General features: G+C 38.0%; 1 protein-coding gene across 5 annotated transcripts in view; it reads left to right on the forward strand.

Annotated features, from left to right (window-relative positions):
* Nucleotides 1-1,120: 1,120 nt before the first annotated feature.
* The window catches only part of LOC102249021 (protein furry homolog), a 133,459-nt gene continuing 113,985 nt past the window's right edge, over nucleotides 1,121-20,594 (forward strand). For 3 of the 5 annotated variants that reach the window (XM_005865632.2, XM_005865634.2, XM_014539182.1), the window contains exons 1-10: nucleotides 1,121-1,337; nucleotides 1,866-1,969; nucleotides 2,863-3,048; nucleotides 5,236-5,434; nucleotides 7,277-7,398; nucleotides 10,219-10,406; nucleotides 11,422-11,516; nucleotides 16,738-17,345; nucleotides 18,332-18,429; nucleotides 18,864-19,034. In XM_005865632.2, coding sequence (XP_005865694.1) covers nucleotides 1,258-1,337; nucleotides 1,866-1,969; nucleotides 2,863-3,048; nucleotides 5,236-5,434; nucleotides 7,277-7,398; nucleotides 10,219-10,406; nucleotides 11,422-11,516; nucleotides 16,738-17,345; nucleotides 18,332-18,429; nucleotides 18,864-19,034 — 1,851 coding nt within the window. In that variant the 5' untranslated portion in view covers nucleotides 1,121-1,257. The remainder of the gene's footprint in view (nucleotides 1,338-1,865; nucleotides 1,970-2,862; nucleotides 3,049-5,235; nucleotides 5,435-7,276; nucleotides 7,399-10,218; nucleotides 10,407-11,421; nucleotides 11,517-16,737; nucleotides 17,346-18,331; nucleotides 18,430-18,863; nucleotides 19,035-20,594) is intronic. The other 2 variants (XM_005865633.2, XM_005865635.2) reach the window with 1 other exon arrangement.

Here is a 20,594-nt window from a genome sequence, read left to right on the forward strand (position 1 = left end):
TCAGAGAAAAAGGAACCCTCATGCACTGCTGGTGGGAATGCAGACTGTTGCAGCCACTATGGAAGACAGTATGGAGTTTCCTCAAAAAACTAAAAATGGAACTCCCATTTGACCCAGTAGTCCCACTTCTAGGAATATGTACCATGGAATCAGAAACACCAATCAGAAAGGAAATATGCACCCCTATGTTCATAGCAGCACAATTTACAATAGCTAAGTTTGGAAACAGCCTAAGTGTCCATCAGCAGATGAGTGGATTAAAAAACTGTGGTACATCCACAATGGAATTCTACGCTGCTGTAAAAAGAACGAACTCTTACCATTTGCAACAGCATTGATTGACCTGGAGAGCATTATGCTAAGCAAAATAAGCCAGTCAGAGAAAGATAAATACCACATGATCTCACTCATTTGTGGAATATAAAGAACAACATAAACTGATTAACAAAAATAGAGCCAGAGGGGAAAAAATATTTTAGAATATAATACAAGTAATCCTGTTATTTGCAGATTTTTAATATTTTCTACAACTTTTGTGATATTGTATTATGTTAGTACTGTTTGGGTAATATTATTATATTTAAAAATTTTTTTTCTTGGAATATTTTTAAAAAATCAATTTAAAAGGCTTTAAAAAAAGAAAAAGAATAAGGAACAAGAAAATCAGTATAGAGCCCAGAGTTGGCATGGCGTTCGGATACTGGCTTACTGGGCATGCTGCTTTTCTGGTCAAGCAATCCATTTACAGGGCCATAAAAGTTATCTAAGTTTTGGTTTGCTGACATGGCACCCTGGGCAGGAGCTGTTCCATCTTGGGCCTAGAAGTTTATAACAACACTATTAAATGAAAGACCAGCAGGTCAAAACCAGCAAAGCTGGTCCCACACAACCCACTCTTATCAAGAAGTCAAATAGCCTTACGAAAAGAAAAAAACATTCAATGTGAAACTATTCTGGAAACTGTACTCAGGATAAATGTGATATATTAAATAATAATAATGTGATGAAAGAAACCTATTTAAGTAATTCTAACTTATTTGATTGTATAATTCACACTCACCTAATTGAATGCTTAGAAAGTTATTTTTACAAGCATGAATTGGTAATATTCCTTTTAGAAACACTAAATAAAGAAAACAAAATTATCTTCCTAAAAATAAAGCACGTTGTCTTTCTCACCCTACAGATGACCCAATATCTCCCTACCTGGGGTGGCTGTTGACTATCACAGAGACCAAACAGCCACAGCCCTTACCAATGCCTTCTACTGGGGGATGCTGGGCCCCCCTGGTTGACTACCTCCCAGAAACCATCACCCCTCGGGGACCACTCCACAGGTGAGCAGCATGTACACATAGAGAGAAATGACCACTTAGTTTTGACTGGACTTTTCTCCCTAGAAGAGGGAAACCTGTTCCAGGTCCCATCACATGAAATAAACTTTGAAATCAGAGGGACCCTGCATGACTTGAATTGTAGCTCTCAGCACATTGGTAGAGTTTGGTCAAATGTTAACCAATGTGCAAAGCTGCCTTGTCATACTTACTTGATATAGGTCTTCATTTTTTATGAATTTTAGATTGTAAGCAAGTTGAAGAGAGGACTCTAGTCTTTTGTTTCTCATCATGACTCAGCTCTTATTACCTAGTAACAAGTGTGTTATGTAATTAGCTCAACTGATGTTTATTCTTATGGAGCTCTGTGCATTTTCAGAAGTTAAACTCCACTTCCCTGGAAGAAGGTTCTTACATAGTTCTTCAGCACAATTTACTAGTATGTGTTGTATTTAATTGTGACTTAATGATCTATACATGTATTTCCATTCTCTGTAGAAGTTGCATTAACTTTGTCATTTCATTGATTAGGTGCAATATTGCTGTGATTTTTATGACTGAGATGGTGGTAGATCACAGTGTAAGAGAAGACTGGGCTCTTCACCTGCCGTTATTACTTCATGCTGTCTTCTTAGGTAAGACTGGATCCAAGAGGAATTCTAGCCAATACATCTAAACTCTGTGGAGATAATTCAGAGAGCTTTCATTGTACATAGACATCTGCTTTCCTGCTCTAAAATTCAGTTGATCAGGCATTGTTTAAAACGGTCCTATGACTACAATATAAGTTGTGTGGCACCTCACTCATGTTATACCTATGAAAATATCTAAAACAAATTGGCCCTCCTTGAGGGTCTTTGTCTAGATATGATAATTTTTTAAAAATATATTTTTATTGATATCTGAGAGGAAGGGAGACGGAGAGATAAATAGAAACATCAATGATGAGAGAGAATCATTGATCCGCTGCCTCCTGCATGCCCCACACTGGGGATCAAGCCCTCAACCCGGGCATGTGACCTCACCGGGAATTGAACCCTGACCTCCTGGTTCTTAGGTCGTCCTGGTTCTTAAATCGATGCTCAACCACTGAGTCATGTTGGCCAGGCTAGATGTGATAAATTTAAAGCCATTAGACATAACTAGTGCATAGAGAGAAAGAATATAGAACGCAGCAGGCCACGCACTGAGATTGTAACCCAAGTTGTAGAGCAAAAATGGGAAGAGGAACAACCAGGCAGGGAGTTCAGTTATGGAGAGCCTCAAGAAGGAGGAATGCTAACTATCTCAAGAGGTCAAGGGAAATCCATCTATCATCATTTTATGAGAATATTTGATTTAAGGAATAAAATGTTTTATTTTTCCCTAAGCCCAAATTCTTTATGTTGGTACCATAAACAGTAACAAAGAAAAGTAAACATTCTTTTAAGATTTCCCTTCCCCCAGGTGTTAGGGGATCTTTACTATGCCTGGAATCTAAATGAGATTAAAAATTGTTTTTACTAAAAGATTCCACATTTTTTTCCAGGATTGGACCATTACCGGCCTGAAGTCTTTGAACACAGCAAAAATTTGCTTCTTCACCTCTTGATTGCACTGTCCTGCAACAGCAATTTCCATGCCATCGCCTCTGTGCTCCTGCAGACTCGAGAAATGGGGGAAACTAAGACTCTAACAGTCCAGCCAGCTTATCAACCCGAGTATCTCTACACAGGTAACAAAAGGAGGTGTGACTGAAAGTCTGAGACAGTCACAAATTCAGAGATTACCAAAGGTGTCAGTGGAGCCCATTTTTCCAAACTCTAATGCTCTTACCCCCCACCTTTCCAAGTAATAAAATAACAGCTCAATAAATAGGCCCTATTTCACTGGATGTCAACATGCCTCCCAAAATCCTTCTTTGTTATTGAGTATTTTCATGTATTTTTCCTTATTATTATGTTTCTGCTTTCATTAAATATGTTTCTGTCAATAAATTGAACATTAAAATATCCATTGAACAAGAGCTTTCATCTAAAACCCTGAAGGATGAGAACACAGAAAACGGTGACCTTCTCTATCACCTTGCGAGTGGTTCATTGCCAAGATGCCAGATATTTACTGTATTCCTTCTAGTTTCTCTGAAGAAAAAGTCACTTTATTAAATGACTGACTTTTCTGGAAAGCATGAATGAGTGAAAGTCTATTAAAAACCACTGCTGTTTTGAAACCAAATATTTCTTCTTAGAAATGAGAACAGAAAGCATTAGCTGAGTCAAAAAAAAATTACTCTGTTCTATCCAGCTGTTCATGAAAACTTTCCCAAAAGGATTAACCAATGGTTTTTATTTAGACCAGAATATTTTAAATATCTTAAAATGATGATGAACTAACAGAGTTCTTGGGCTACCTTTTTTATCTAATTATTTTGTACATTACACTGGCATTGGACATGGTATGGCATTTCATACGATGTTACCATGTACTTTCTTCATAATCTTGAAAATTGTACCTTTCATTCATCACTGGTATTCAGCACTGCCTTGTCTTCTGAGATATGTTAACATATGTCTTTGGAAAACTAATATGAAGTCATTAACTCTGAGGTAGAAGGACCACTGACCTGTTCATCATTGAATGCTTTCAAATATATTTTCCATATTATTATTATGTTTTATTATAAAGTCTTTATATTGAACACACTACACTTAATTGAAAATAATTCAGCAGCCTTTCAGAGACATTTTCAGAAAATTCTCTTTTCTTTAGATGCTTAATTTAAAGAATATGAAACATTCTGGCTGTTCTAACTCCCCAGGATAAAGATGTTTTCCATTAAGCACATGATTTTAGGCTGAGAAAATTGTAATGTCTGTTAAGTTGTGTATCTCTGAGTGTGGCAGTTTTATATCCACTATCCCACTGATGCAGCTTAAGTGGTTGAGAGTGGAGATTTACAAAACAAAACACAGAATCCATGGGCAAGACAAACAATAGATAACTGGAATGATTGAATCTGTAGCACACTTGAATTAGGTAAGTGCACAAAAGGTTTGGGAGGAGTCTCCTTTTCATAAATATTTATTGAACACCTTGTTTTAACTGTAGTTGTTTTCAAACCCACACTAAGAACTTGTGATAGAAATTGTCTTTATCTTATCATAATATAAAACTGAGGTACAGAGAAATCATATCAACTTCCTGAGATTTTAAAGTAAATGGCAGAGATGATATTCAGACCCAGGCTCCTACTCCTAATTCAATATTTTTGTCAGACACACCAGAACTATGTACTTTTTATGATTTTTAAGTAGAGGGAAATGTGTGTAAGTTTTCAAACCCACAACACATTTAGAGATGTAGAATGTTAACCAAATACAAAGTGGGGAAAAATCACTAGTATTTTCTTATACCATATGGCTTTGACTAATATGATATATACTTTGTTAAAACAATTAACATACACTAAATATTTGTGATTCTAGGCACATTTACTCAAAAAGATGATGTATAACTTACTCATAATCCCTTATGTAACTGGTATCCTCAAAAATTATATCATTGTATCAGTCTAGTATCCAGGCATAATTTATTAACAGCAGTTAGGTACAGATGTATAGTGGAACACAAACACACAACTTCTTTTTCAGAAAGCATAAATTAAAACCCCATAGTAGAAATTTATTTATTAAATAGAAATTTTCTATTCTCCTATTACTAAATGCACTCTGATTTATACAGAAGTGTAACTATTCCATAAGTAAGGAAAGAATATATGTCTCTTTTTAATCATAGCTATAGCCAAAATAAAATGTTTTCTCAAAAAAAAAAATGAGATAACTGCATACTTCTGTATGTTCACCTCCTGACCTCATTATGTGCCCTGCCCAGCGCAACTCCCCTTGACCTTCTTCTCAACCAGGTGGCTTTGACTTCCTGAGGGAGGACCAGTCATCACCAGTGCCAGACTCGGGGCTGAGCTCCAGTTCCACCTCTTCCAGCATCAGTCTGGGAGGCAGCAGCGGGAACCTCCCACAGATGTCCCAAGAGGTAGAAGACGTAGACACCACTGCTGAAACAGATGAGAAGGCCAACAAGCTCATTGAGTTCCTGACAACCAGGTAAGGAGGGCAAGGAGACAAGCGGCTGTTTTCAGGTGAGTTTTTTTTAGAAAATGCCGTCCTTCAAAACCACTCAGATGGAAAAGTGAGCCCAGAGCTCTAGCAAAGTCCTTGTTTTCTCCTCTAAATTGCACTTGCTGGAGTCTGTGTATAAAGCAGACACTGGTAGAAGGTGTTTAAGATCCCTCTGATGTCAACATTTATGGGGAGAGATAGTTTTTGTATAGTGACAGTGCAGCAGATGGTGTCGGATATGGTAGCGCCCCTCAGTGAGCATGATTTTGTTCATCTGTTAGAGCTGCCAGGATCTGGGAGCCCTGAAACTTGGCAAATAACCTCACTCTGGAAGCCAAAGGTATCAGCCACCGTTGACCCAGAAGCAGCTGCAGAAGGATCCAGGGTCTGCTCATCCAGTCCAAAGAGTCATTTATAAATGGAAGTCAGAAACCAGAAACAGTAGGAAACATGATAGGAAAGGAACCAAACAAATAATATATCAAAATCAAGAAAAAGTGGGCGTAATCCACGTTTGTAGGTCTTCTGGTTCTTCTAATGAACAATTTTGTTTCAGAATTTCTACTACCCCAATGTCAGGCATTTGTATAAAAGCATGCTCACATGTGACCTGGGCGTACTCTTGTGTTGGGAGTCTAGTCTCAGTTTGTGTTATCTGATATTTCCCATTATTTTTCTTTCTTTAACTAATGCACCAAATAATGAAAAACAGAGCATTTTCTTTCCTTTGTTAATGGATCAGGGCATTCTGCATAGCTAGCTATCAGCTCCATGTGGGATTTAATGTTCAGGAAACAGGAAAGGGCTGATGGTGCCCACACACGAGGTACTTCAGACACCTGAATGCTTTGTTGTCTTCTCTCACCATTGTCAATGCCATGTGTTGGGAAGGGTGTTCTCCAAAATTCTCACCTCTGGCTCCATCCTATTCTTACTACCGAAAAACAAGTAAACAACAGAGACCGTATCTTCAATTTGGTGATGTGGGAAGCCACCATTTGCCAACACTGTCATGAGCGTGCACCAAGGAACGCAGAGGCGGATGGATCTTGAGCGTTAGCAGGGCTTATGCTAGGCACCTATTGTTCGTGTTGAGATAGCGGTGGCTCCAAGCAATCTCCTGACCTGATAGCCTCCAAGTAAATGTTTACTGGACCTTACTGATCTTTACTGACCTTTGAGGCTGTCTGTCTGCTACGTGCTTGCCGTGCTTTACTGAGGGCAAGATGTGTATCTAAAACTGAATAAAAAGTGAACAAGGCCGAGACTCGGGTGTCTCTTCAAGAAAGAGGCTCCACCTGGCTCCCACCCCTTAATAATTCATATTTTTGTCAAGCATTTTCATTTGTGCGTCGGCCCCTCCTGCAGATCCTGAACCTTGCCGTGCAGGTCGCGGCAGTTTCCACAGTATTCAGCAACCTAATGATGTGATCCTGATAAAAGCATTATCTTCCCAAATGCTGAATGTGCAATTGAGTCTGTGTCTACATCTATATTGTATTTACAATTGTATATGTCGTTTTATTGAACAAACACCCATGGAACATCTATCATGTGACAAACACTTCTGGCGAATTGAAAGGTTTTTGTTTTGTGTTTAAATGTTATGAGGTTTTGGTTTTGTGAGTAAAATATTTTAAAAAGTGTCTCTATAAATTAGCCAGATCTGTTTGAGTATGCTCATAAACTTTATAAGACTGAAATTCTCCCCCAAATTAGTGAAATTTTAAACATATATATTGTGCCTTTGGAATTAGAACTGCATAGATGGTTTTCAAAATGCAAAGTGACATTTATATTTTTGACACTGTGTGTGCTTTGTTTCAGGGCATTCGGTCCACTTTGGTGCCATGAAGACATCACACCCAAAAATCAAAATTCAAAGAGTGCCGAACAACTCACAAACTTTCTACGGCACGTTTTGTCCGTATTTAAAGATTCTAAATCAGGTACTTCCTCCTGTTTCCCCAACTCCATTCCACTTTCAGGACTTTTTTTATAATTGAGCTCATTCTTCACCCATATGACTACACTATATATCATAGATAGTATATATCAGAATTCATACTATATACATATATCGCACTATATTTATGATATGTGATATGAATGATATATATTGTATATATTTCTGAATTTGGCATCTATAGCAGAAGACTATTCATAGGGGAGTTTTGAAATTTATTTCAGATGTGCTTGACTGATACTGTCATGTATACTTGCATTATACTCTATCAAATAACATCCTCAAAGTCACTGTTCTCCTCACATCATTCCCTCACTAGAATGAACTATGCCCACAATATTAATTTTATTTAAAGAAGGCCATGAGAAATAATTCTTATTAATTTATTTGGCATAGACTCAACTGTGAGAAGTTGTCAACCTTCAAACTGTGTAAAAAAAAGAATTTTGTGATAAAATGTTTTTTACTTTAAAAATAGTTGCTAACAATTTAATTGAATATTCTAAATCCAGTGTGATTGTTAGACTATAAGAGCATCTAACTATCACACTGGATTTGCTCTTCAATAAGAGCATCATATTGAAGCCATTAGCTAAATTCCATTTGAATTCAAGTTGGCCTGGGCTGATCTGTGTGTGAAATTTAAATGTGGTCTTTCAGCTCAATGCAACAACTGTTCCTATCTTTGTCATATACCTGGCTGAACGCATTAACCGTGGCTTACTGGCTGCTCTGATAATTAGCACGTGTCACAATTTGAAACATTCCAGATTAGCCATATTTCTTTTTGTTATCAGGGGATACTTATTTTAAAAAGCAAAAATAATAATACACAGAAAGTCATTACAGGAACAGGACGACTTGACTTCCAGTCTTGAGTTTCCCCTTTGGAATTTCTTTGAAATAAGAAGACCTCTTCTCTTGGTATTTTCCTCATTTAAAAGTTACTTTAAATTGCACATAGCACAAAGGAAGAAATTTACTGTTGTATGTGAACTATTTATTTATCTAAAACCCTTAACTGTATGACGTTAATAAAAATGAGAACACATATGAATGAATGCCTTGCACTTTATTCTTGGCAGGTGTATTTTCACACCTTACCCAACATATCCTTACCCACTAAAATTTCCTTCTACATCGCTGCCTATTTCTGCTATAGCACAATAAAATGTATTCCTGAAAACATTTGTATTAGTCAGGGTAGCATAGCTGCTGAAATAAAAACCTCCCAGAGCTCAAACACTTAACACAATTGGTTATTTCTGGTCACATAACAATTCAGTGTGGATGTTGGGCAGGAGGCCTTCCACCTGGTGGTCAGAGACTCTCCAGCCTGTGGCTCTGCTACCTGGAGAGGAAGAGAGAGTGAGGGATTAAGCAGAGGAGTTCACACTCCAGTCCAGTGCTTCTTCCCACATCCCACTGGCTAGAACTCAGGTACAAGGTCACACCTAACTGCAAGGAAGGCTGGAAGATGTAGATTCATGTGTGACCGGGGAGATGCCACACACTAAATAGGTTTTCTTAAAAGCCATTGTCATATGGGTAGTGGAGTCTGCAGTCCTCCTAAGAGAGGACTTGTGTTTAGTCTTCAGCTCATGATAATTTAAATAAGATTCTGTTCACTGCCATGGAGCTAGCCTGTCTATAAAATGGTTTAAGTAAAAAAACATATTTCAAAAAACAAAATAAAGACATAAAGAACAATTTTGAAACATGACCCATTCATATGTTGTGACGTGCCTCTGGGTTTAACCCTGCATTTCCGACCCTGGATTTGCTTGAGTCCACTTCCCAGGACCCTTCGTTTACTTTGCAGGAACATTTTTTTTATATTGTCAACATGTCCCTGGGTTCAAGCAGCCAAGTGAAACTAAGAAGAATAACACTGAATTATCACCCCTGTTCCACTTTCACGTCACCATCAAATGTGCCACAGAGCTCTCCAGGTCATGGAAACAGCTAAAATCACTGTTTACATCATGTGCTCTAACTCTTGGAGCCTGGTTTTCTCCCTGCAGAGAGGCAGGGCCCTTGTATAATGTAATATCCCAGACATTAATTATGAGCTTTTCCTCACATTTTAATTTCCATCTGGTCAAATGGTTTTCTGATGACTAAGATTCCTTCCATGTTATTGAAAGAACACATATTCTGGTGGAGGTTTACTGTGGCTGCCTTCTCTGCAGTGTCCACATTTCTCTATCTGAGTACTTACAGACCATGCTGAGGAGCAAAGACTTGGGTCCAGGCCTCAGTTGTGTTTAGACTTGACTAGATTCACTAATAGCTTCCTCTACATACATAAGTACTCAGAACATTTGTTTCTAACAAGTTGTCTTATTTTTAAAAAAAGGAGTAAAAATATCTCATGTAAAAAGTAGTACAGAACAATAATGTGAAAAAATAGCAGGGTAATAAATAGCAATACACTTGTGAACACGTATCTGTCACATACTGTACTAAGCACTTTTAAAGTTGTTTAATTTCCATAAAACTTCTATGAGATAGATGCTTTTATTCATAAGTTAAAGATAAGGGAATAGGCAATAGAGAATAAGTTTCTTTCTGAGTCTGAAAACTTCTAGTTCAAAATCAGAACCATCTTTTTCTACTACACTATACTCCTTAAGATTTATTAAAATTTATGTGTTTGTTTTTTTAATTGTTAATTTTTAAATAAGTACCACCAGGACATAGCCCTGTGCAGTGAACCTGTTTCAAACCTTCAGATAACTACTGTTGCCCCAGACTTTGCAGAATGACAGCTGATCTGGTCTCTGGCCTCTTGGTGCCCTAGGCTTCCGTCTGGAGCAACACTTGAGTGAGGTTGCATTGCAGACAGCCCTGGCAAGTTCTTCAAGGCACTATGCCTGTCGGTCCTTCCAGATATTCCGGGCAATCAAACAACCTCTGTCAGCGCATGCCTTGTCTGACCTTCTCTCCAGACTGGTGGAGGTGATCGGAGAACATGGCGATGAGATTCAGGTAGGGAAGGAAAGAATACCAAACACATCCTGTTTCTCACATTTTAAAGAGAAGGAGCTAATGACTTTCTCAAAACCTTGTCTCTCTTGCCAATTATTCCAGCACTTTGGACATGTACAATTCAAATTTTAGAGGTTGGCTTTTATATTTACAAAAGTCATTCCCAGAAGTATTGTTCTAGAAACTCCACATATGTTATCTGTTTATTCAAGCTAACAACTGAACATTCTTTGGTGACTCTTCTTTGTTGTTTTATTATTTGTTTTATTTGGTAGAGGACAGGAAAATTTGTGTTGTTTTTGTCATTTTTTCACTAACATAGGACATAGTTGTGCAATCCCCCCACCTAGAGGAGATCTCCGTTGTATCTGTGTAAAGCACTACCTTTCTCTGCATGATCAGCCTTCAGTAAACTGGAAGAGCTGAAGAAGTAATGGAGAGAGTAGATGCCACAAGAAGACCCTCTAGAGCCCAGAGATTGGGGCCTGGGCAGGTTGAAAGCAAGAGAATTACCTGCTCTGTAACTTGGGCCAAGCCTTCTTTTCCATCAGAAATTTATCTACATCTAAGGAGGCCTGCACGCCTATAGACCCTAGTTTATTTTCCTCCTCCTGGCCATGAGATGAGCTGTTTAAAATGCCCCTGATGCCCAGCCATAGCATACATCTCTTAATCTCTGCTTCAGGCATTGCAACTCTATATTCAAATGCCCTCCATGTGTCTGACACCTTCAGCCTTGTCCCCTCCCTGTTAGATTTCAAATGAGATTGCTCTGTGGAGGAGCTCAGACCTAGGAAAATAAATCTTTATAATTATCTGCTAACTCCTGGGCCAGCTGAATTCCTCAGTGGCCCTTAAAATTTGTTTTAAACTTTGTAAATTAAAGTAATAATAACTCTCTAGTTTTTAATGATATTAAAATTACTTTAATAAAGTTTGCATTCATTAAATTTATGTCCAAGAAGTTAACAGCAGTTACAAGCTGTCCAAAATGTTGTCTCTGCATCTTTGGCAGGGTTACGTAATGGAAGCACTCCTGACTTTGGAATCTGCCGTGGATAACTTGTCTGACTGCTTGAAGAACAGTGATCTCTTAACTGTATTATCTCGGTGAGAGCCAGCTTAATGACATTTTTAAATCAAATATACTGTGCTAGATATTTGGGAAATGACCAGACTTTGGGCAAAGTCCAAAGAATAAATCTAGTTTTTGAAATCTATTGATGACCTGAAAAAGTATGTATGACATTGTCTTAAGTTAAAAAAAAAAAAAGCGGGGGGTAGGGGGGAATCACACACACACACACACACACACACTCACACACATTATAAAAGTATTTTAAAATACCAGGAAGATAGATAGCAAATGTTATTTCTAAATAATACAAATAACGATTTTTCATTTTCTTTTTATGTCTTTGAGTATTTTTCAAATTTTATATAATATTTCCTATTACATTGTAAACAGAAACTAAAACTAAATATTATTTAAAATGAATATGCACAAAACTTCATCTGAACCATCACTATAAAAACAGTTGAATAAATGTTGATTTTACTTGCAGAATTTCTACCTTAGGATCTTTTTTATTTTTTAATTCCTTTGTTCCTGCTAGTATTTAATAACCAGTTTCAGATCATTCACAATTCCATATTCTGCTCGTATCATTGAGTTCCTTGTGCTTTGAAACTGAGTCAGTAACATTATATCTCATTGGGCCTTGTTTCATTGTTGAGTATTTTTTATGGATAGGTAAGCTTAATGTGATTACTAACATAATATATATGTTAGTACAGCTTCATCTAAATCAGAAAAATTTACCAGAATGTTGATAAAGAATTTTACTTTTCAGCCTGAAATAAGCTTTGAAATCATTTTTCATAAATTAAGTACAAAAAACTTCCTTTGGTACAAATATGTACTATTTTCTTTCTTGATAATATGTTCATGTCTATTCTTAACAGTCAGTTAATAGAATATTAAAGTTTGTACATTTTATTTCATAATTATTTCTACCCAAATTCAAATAAACAAAAAAAGAAGATCAGTAAACTTTGGCCAACTGCTTCTATCTTTAACCTATCAGTAAATGGAAGTTAGTATTGGGTTTTGTTGTTGTTTTGTCGGTGTGATGTTTGATTTTCTTGTTAAGGTTGTTAAGTTTTCTTTTTCATCATTTTAAGTTTAAGAAAATTTATTCCTTTAAGTTTAAGAGTATGGGCAAAAAAGTAGTATTTCCAAAGAATGATTTTCCTCCCTTATTATTCATCAGTGGATCTTCACTGAAGCATGTTGGTTTCTCCTGAACATGTTTTTTTGAGAGCCATTTTTAAAAAATATATTTTTCATTATTGATAGTATTACAGATAACTCCCATTTCCCCCCGTTTTCCCCGTCCTCCCAGCCCCTACCCAACCCCCAGATCCTCACTACCCTATTGGCCATGTCCATGGGCTATGCATATAAGTTCTTTGGTTTCTCTCTTCTCATCCCCCCAACCCCAAGGTATTTCAGTCTGTTCCATGCCTCCATGCTTCAGGTCTTATTGTGTTGGTCATTTTGTTCATTAGATTCCACAAATAAGTGAGATCATGTGATATTTGTCTTTCTCAATTTGGCTTATTTCACTTAGCATACTATTTTCCAGTCCATCCATGGGTGAGAAACCCCTCTTTTTTACAGTTGCATAGTATTCCATAGTGCAAATGTCCCACAGCTTTTTTATCCATTCATCTACTGAAGCGCACTTGGGCTGTTTCCAAATCTTGGCTATTATAAATAATGTTGCTATGAACATGCAGGTACATTTATTCTTTCTGATTGGTGTTTCAGGGTTTTTAGGATATATTCCCAGAAGTGGGATCATTGGGACAAACAGAAGTTCCATTTTTAATTTTTTGAGGAAACTCCATACTGTTTTCCATAGTGGCTATACAAATCTACATTCCTACCAGCAGTGAACTAGTGTTCCCTTTTCTCCACATCAGCACTTGTTATTTGTTGAATTTTTTATGATAGCCATTCTGACAGGCATGAGGTGATATCTCATTGTGGTTTTATTTGCATTTCTCTGATGATTAGTGACTTTGAGCATTTTTTTATATGTCTCTTGGCCATCTGTATGTCCTCTTTAGAGAAATGTCTATTCAGGTCTTCTGCCCATTTCTTATTTGGATTGTCTTCCTTTTACTGAGTTGTATGAGTACTTTATATATTTTGGATATTAATCCCTTATCAGATGTATCATTGGCAACTATGTTCTCCCATACAGTGGGTTCCCTTTTCATTTTGATAGTGGTTTCTTTTGCTGGGCAGAAGCTTTTTATTTTGATATAGTCCCATTTGTTTATTTTCTCCTTAGTTTCCTTTGCCCCAGGAGATGTATCCGTAAACATATTGCTATGTGAGATGTCTGAGATTTTACTGCCTATGTTTTCCTCTAAGATTTTTATGGTTTCCCATCTTACATATAAGTATTTTATCCATCTTGAGTTTATTCTTGTGTATGGTGTAAGTTGGTGGTCTAGTTTCATCTTTTTGCATGTGTTTGTACAGTTTTCCCAGCACCATTTGTTGAAGAGACTGTCTTGACTCCATTGTATGTTCTTGCCTCCTTTGTCAAATATTAATTGACCATAATGGTGTGGGTCAATTTCTGCAGTCTCTGTTCTGATTCATTGTTCTTGTGCCAGTACCAGACTGTTTTGGTTATAATGGCTTTGTAATAAGCTTGATATCTGGTATTGTGATCCATTCAACTTTGTTCTCCTTTCTTGAAATTGCTACAGCTATTCAGGGTCTTTTATGTTTGCATATAAATTTTTGGAGTATTTGTTCTAGAACTGTGAAATATGCTGTTGGTATTTTAATAAGGATTACATTGAATCTGTATATTGCCTTGGGTGGTATGGATGAATAAGCCAAATTGAGAAAGAGAATTTAATGATGTTAATTCTTCCATGAACATGGTATATGCTTCCATTTGTTTGTATCATCCTCTATTTATTTTATCAATGTCCTATCATTTTCCAAGTACAGGTCTTTTGCTTCCTTGGTTAAGTTTATTCATAGGTATCTTTTTTTGTTGTTGCAATGATAAACGGGGTTGCTTTTTTAGTTTCTCTTTCTGAGAGTTTATTAGTGTATAAAAATGTTATTGATTTCTGGATGTTGATTTTGTATCCTGCTACCTTACCAAATTCCTTTATTAAGTCTAGTAGTTTTCTGGTAGAGTTTTTAGGGTTTTCTATGTACAATATCATGTCATCTGTGAATAATAACAGTTTTACTTCCTCCTTTACAATGTGGGTGCCTTTTTTTTCTTCTTCTTGTCTGATCACTGTGGCTAGGATTTTTCAGTACTATCCTATATAATAAAAGCCTAATATGCACAGTGTCCAGTTGTCCAGTTAGCCGTTCAACCAATCAAAGCATAATATGCTAATGATATGGTAAGGCTGCTCAATTGTTCACTATGATGTGCACTGACTACCAGGGGGCAGACAGTCGACCAGTCGCTATGATGTGCACTGACACCAGGGGGCAAACACTCTGACCAGTATCTTGCTGCTGGGGTCTGGCTGATCAAAACTGAGCAAGACAGGCCTGACATGTCCTGGAGCCCTTCCGTGGTCCCTCCCTGGCTGTCCAACCTTCTGCATCTCTCCCTAGCCCTGATTGTACACCAGTGGGGTCCCTCGGCCTGGCCTGCACCCTCTCACAATCCGGGACCCCTTGGTGGATGTCAGAGAGCTGGTTTCAGCCCAATCCTGCAGACCAGGCCAAGGGACCCCACTGGTGCACAAATTTGTGCACCGGGCCTCTAGTGTTGAATAAGAGTGGTGAAAGTGGACTTTCCTGTCTTGTTCCTGTTCTTAGGGGAAATGGTTTTAGGTTTTGCCCATTGAATATGATTTTGGCTATAAATCTGTCATATATGGCCTTTATTATGTTGACGTATGATCCCTCTATTCCCACTTTGCTGAGATTTTTTATCAAAAAAAAAGGGTGTTGGATTTTGTCAAATGCTTTTTCGGCATCAATTAATGTGATTTTTGTCATCCAGTTTGTTTATATGATGTATCACATTTATTGATTTGCGAATACTGTACCAGCCTTGCATCCCCAGAATAAATCCCACTTGGTCATGGTGTGTGATCTTTTTAATGTATTGCTGGATCTGATTTGCTAATATTTTGTAGAGGATTTTAGCATCTGTGTTTATCAGGGATATTTGCTTGTAATTCTCTTTCTTTGTAGTGTCTTTATCTGGTTTTGGAATTAGGCTAATGCTAGCCTTGTAAAAAGAGGTTGGAAGTGTTCCTTACTCTTGGATTTTTTGGAATAGCTTGAGTAGGATAGGTGTTAGTTCTTTGAATGTTTGGTAAAACTCCCCTATGCAGTGATCCAGACCAGGGCTTTTGTTTTCTGTGAGTTTTTGTTTTTTATTTCTGCTTCAATTTCATCAGTAGTTATCAGCCTATTCAGGTTTTCTGACTCAGTATTGGAAGATTGTATGTTTTCAGAATTTTGTCCATTTCATCCAGGTTGTCCATTTTGTTGGGGAAAAGTTGTTCATAGTATTTGCTTACAATCCTTTGTATTTCTGTGGTGTCCATTGTTATATTGCCTTTTACTTTTCTGATTTTATTTATTTGGGTCATCTTTCTTTGTTTCTTGATGAGTCTGACTAAAGGTTCATCAATCATCAATCTTGTTTATCTTTTCAAAGAACCAGCTCTTGGATTTATTGATCTTTTGTACTGTTTTTTAGTCTCTGTATCATTTATTTCCACTCTGATCTTTATTATATCCTCCCTTCTACTTTCTCTGGGTTTTTCTTACTGTTCTCTTTCATTTAGTTGTAGGGTTAGATAGTTTACTAGTCCTTTTCCTTGTTTCTTGAGTTGGCCTGTAGTGCTATGAACTTCCCTCTCAGAACTGCTTTTGCATGTCCTACAGGGTTTGTTGTGTGTTCATTTTCATTTGTTTCCAGGAAGTTTTTAATTTCTCCTTTGGTCTCTTTTGTGACCCATTTATTGTTTAATAACATGATATTTAGCCTCCATGTGTTTTTTGAGGTTTGTTTTTTTTTTTATTGTAGTTGATTTCTAACTTCATGCTATTGTGATCTGAGAAAATGCTTGGTATTATATCAATCTTCTTGAATTTGTATAGACTTGTTTTGTGTCCTAACATGTGGTCTATCTTTGAGAATGTTCCATGTATGCTTGAGAAGAATGTATATTCTGTTGTTTTGGGGTTAAAGGGTCTATAAATTTTGGTTAGATCCATCTGATCTAGTGTGAACATTTTTATTTTTATACCCAGTTCTTCATCACCAGATTTAAGCTCTAGCAGTAAACTTACAGCAAGCAGAAAGAGCACAGGACAACTAAATGTGAACCCTGGAACAAGTAGTGGCAACACAGCAACTGCAGAACGGAGCCGGCATCAGAGAAGTTTCTCTGTGCCCAAGAAGTTTGGTGTTATCGACCGATCCTCAGACCCACCTCGGAGTGCCACACTGGACAGAATTCAGGCTTGTACCCAGCAAGGTCTCTCCTCAAAAACCAGGAGCTCATCCTCCTTGAAGGACAGCCTCACAGACCCATCACACATAAACCATCCAACCAACCTGTTGGCCACCATCTTTTGGGTCACAGTGGCCTTGATGGAATCTGATTTTGAGTTTGAATACCTCATGGCCTTAAGGCTGTTGAACAGACTTCTGGCTCACATGCCACTCGATAAAGCTGAGAATCGAGAAAAACTTGAGAAACTCCAGGCACAGCTCAAGTGGTCAGACTTCTCAGGGTTACAGCAGCTGCTGCTGAAAGGGTTCACCTCCCTCACCACCACAGACCTGACCCAGCAGCTTTTCAGTTTGCTGACACCAGTGTCCAAAGTATCCATGGTGGACTCATCCCAAGCCATCGGTAAAGCAAATACACTCCCTATCTTACAAGTCTGGTATTTAGGCCCATGTTTAGCTGATAAGAAATTATGGGCTTACTGCTTTTAGCAGCTCTGCTTAGAAACAGTTTGTTGGGACTAGTTTGTTTTACCTTTTAAAATTTTATATAATGTAAGTCATAATTATTTATATTTTAGAAGATATTTTTAAGGCAATAGTATAAAAGGGCAGAAGAAATACATATGCTATCAGAAATTTCTTTATTATTTCCATATCAAATTGCAAATACTGCAGTTTATTCCATTGCTCTTGTACATATATTATTTCCCTTTTTTTAAACTCCTAAGTCTTTTATTTTTCTTAGATTTTCTTTCCTCTTGAGAACTCTCTTGAATTAAGCCAAATCAACAAATTAAATTTTTAAAAAATTTTTTTTATTGATTTTAGAAAGAGAGGAAGGGAGAGGGAGAGAGAAACATTGATCAGCTGCCTCCTGCACGCCCCTACTGGGCATAGAGCCTGCAACTCAAGCATGTGCCCCAACTGGGAATCAAACAGGCAACCTTCCTGTGCATGAGATGATGCTCAACCAACTGAGCCACAACGGCCATTGCAACAGACTAGATTTTTAATACTATGACATGTGGTCCAGGATTCTTTTCATGGAGCTAGAGGTTATCACAGTGGTGCTAAGCGAATCCTCAACATTTTAAAGAGCCTTTTTGATTACATGAATGAAACTTAAGTGATTCACCTATGTCCTTTTATACAAGTTTTCCCTAAGCTATGTTTTCTGATAAAGTTTCAAACCAGGGCTTCCATTCATTTTATTCTGCTTTTTAAGTTTTTGGTTGTACATTTTCCCCAGATTTTGTTAGATCATATTAAAGCTGCTTCAAAAGACTGTATTTGCATGGCCTCAAAATGAAATCTGTAATGTGCTTTCCCACTGTTAATAGCCAAAATGCACCATATTCAGCCATCTCCATTGTGTCCTCTCTAACCCAGGATTTCCTTTGAATGTCCTGTGTCTCCTGCCCCAGCTGATTCAGCACTTTGAAAACCCAAACCAGTTCTGTAAGGATATAGCCAACAGGATTGCTCAGGTATGGCTTACAGTTCTGCTCAGACAGACCCATTCAGGCCTCCCAGAAGGCCCAGTGTTGGAAAGTACCAGGCTTGGACATGGCAATGAGTTTCACAAAACCCGAAAATAATAACTGATAGTGCTCATCAACTTCCTGGGTGGCTGATACATACTCTCTTTTGGTTTCATTATTGAAAAACCAAGTAGAAAGAATTTGTGAAAATTATATTACTAAGATAAGCACTTCCACAGCCTATAAAAAGTGTGTGTGTGTGTGTGTGTATGTGTGTGTGTGTGTGTGTGTGTGTGTGTGTGTGTGTGTGTGTGTGAGAGAGAGAGAGAGAGAGAGAGAGAGATCTGATTTCCTGACTGCTGGGACTGATACTGAAATTGCTGGCATTTCTTCCTATTCATCGGGCCATTTTATCCCTGATTGATTTTCCTCTCCTTAAGGTTTGTTTGGAAGAGAAGAATCCCAAACTTTCCAATCTTGCACATGTCATGACTCTTTATAAAACACACAGCTATACAAGGGACTGTGCCACCTGGGTCAACGTGGTCTGCCGGTACCTTCATGAAGCATATGCTGACATCACCTTGAACATGGTTACCTACCTGGCAGAGGTAAGCTCTTCAATTAAGGATAAAATTCATTAGGAACCAGAGAGGAGGGAGCCCAATTCCGAGGTGCGTCACCCAAGAACTGCCCCCTTGCAATCCAGGACCCCTCACAGGATGTCGGCGAGCCGGTTTAGGCCTGATCCCCACAGGCCAGGCCGAGGGACCCCACCTGCTGGAGGGACCCCGCTCACTCTGCAGATGCCCTTCATGCTGCAGCACTGCCCCAGGTGCGGCCGGGGAGGGGCCACGGGAGGTTTGGCCCATCTCTCCCAGTCCCGCCCCGCTGGCCACCTTCTAATTAATTTCCTTTCAATGTGCATGAATCCGTGTACCGGGTCACTATTTATTATAATAAAGACTATAGATGCCCCCACAGCTTAAATTCTTAATATTGCACTAACACCTGTCAGCACATGGCAACAAAGAAAACTTTATCCTAATTACTTGCAGTGTTCAAATCTTATTTAAGAAGTCAGTATGTGGTTTGATATGTTTAATGATTCACAAAGCATACATTTTGAAATAAACTTTTTATCTTCACCTCTTATGTTTGCTTTTAAAAATGGAATGGGATTTTTGTCCTCCTACAAATGTGTTTCTACTCTGATTTTGGTGCACATTGGTGTTAGGAATACACAGTATATGGGACAAGGGATGACATGTATTCTGTTTAGCAGCTCCAGTGCACAAGGTCAGGAACTCTGTGAGGAAATGACTGAAAGCAACTCCTTGTTTAGCATTTTCAGTATTGCTTTTCATTTGGGGACATGCATTTGTACCTCTGCCAGGGCCTTGTCAGAAGTGGTGAGGACAGCCCATTCTAACTTTAGTTATGTCACTCACTCAGAGTCCAGATAGGTTAAAGAATCAATCACTTTCTGAAAGGCTCCACAGGACTGAAGGCCTCTGCCTAGAAGAGGGTAGTTGTTTCTTAATTTATTGTTGATCCTGAAGAATTTTGATTTGTGATATGTGTCCAAAATATGTAATTTGTACTAAGCTGTCAACAACCCTGATTCATTTGCTCATCTCCTCCCATCCCTGGCACTCATAAGTGCCACCTGGCTGCTTCTGATTATCACCTTGGTCACATCTGTCCCCACAAGAGTTACTAAGCCAGCACATGCACACCTCAGATTACAGGAGTACAGGATAACCCATGCAAATGTCCTGCTTACAAAGGCAGATGGTGCCTGTCTTTACAAAGGTGACATGTGAAGTAGCAAGGAGACAAACTTATTTAGATTGCTAGACATAAAAGTTTCAAAAATATAAAAGAGATGTGATATATCCATACAAAGGAATATTGAGATTTAAAAAGGAATGAAATACTGACACCTGCTACAACATAGATGAACCTTGAAACCATTATACTCAATGAAATAAGCCAGGCACAAAAGGACAAATATTACATGATTCCACTTATATGAAGTATGTAGAATAGGCAAATTTATAGAGACAAAAAGTAGAATAGTGGTTACCAGAGGTTGGGGCCAGGAGTTGATGAAGAGTTACTGTTTTATAATTTTAACTAGAGGCCCAGTGCATGAAATTCATGCAGGG

This window comes from Myotis brandtii, unplaced genomic scaffold (genome assembly GCF_000412655.1).
Source record: "Myotis brandtii unplaced genomic scaffold, ASM41265v1 scaffold2081, whole genome shotgun sequence".
Lineage (NCBI taxonomy): Eukaryota > Metazoa > Chordata > Mammalia > Chiroptera > Vespertilionidae > Myotis > Myotis brandtii.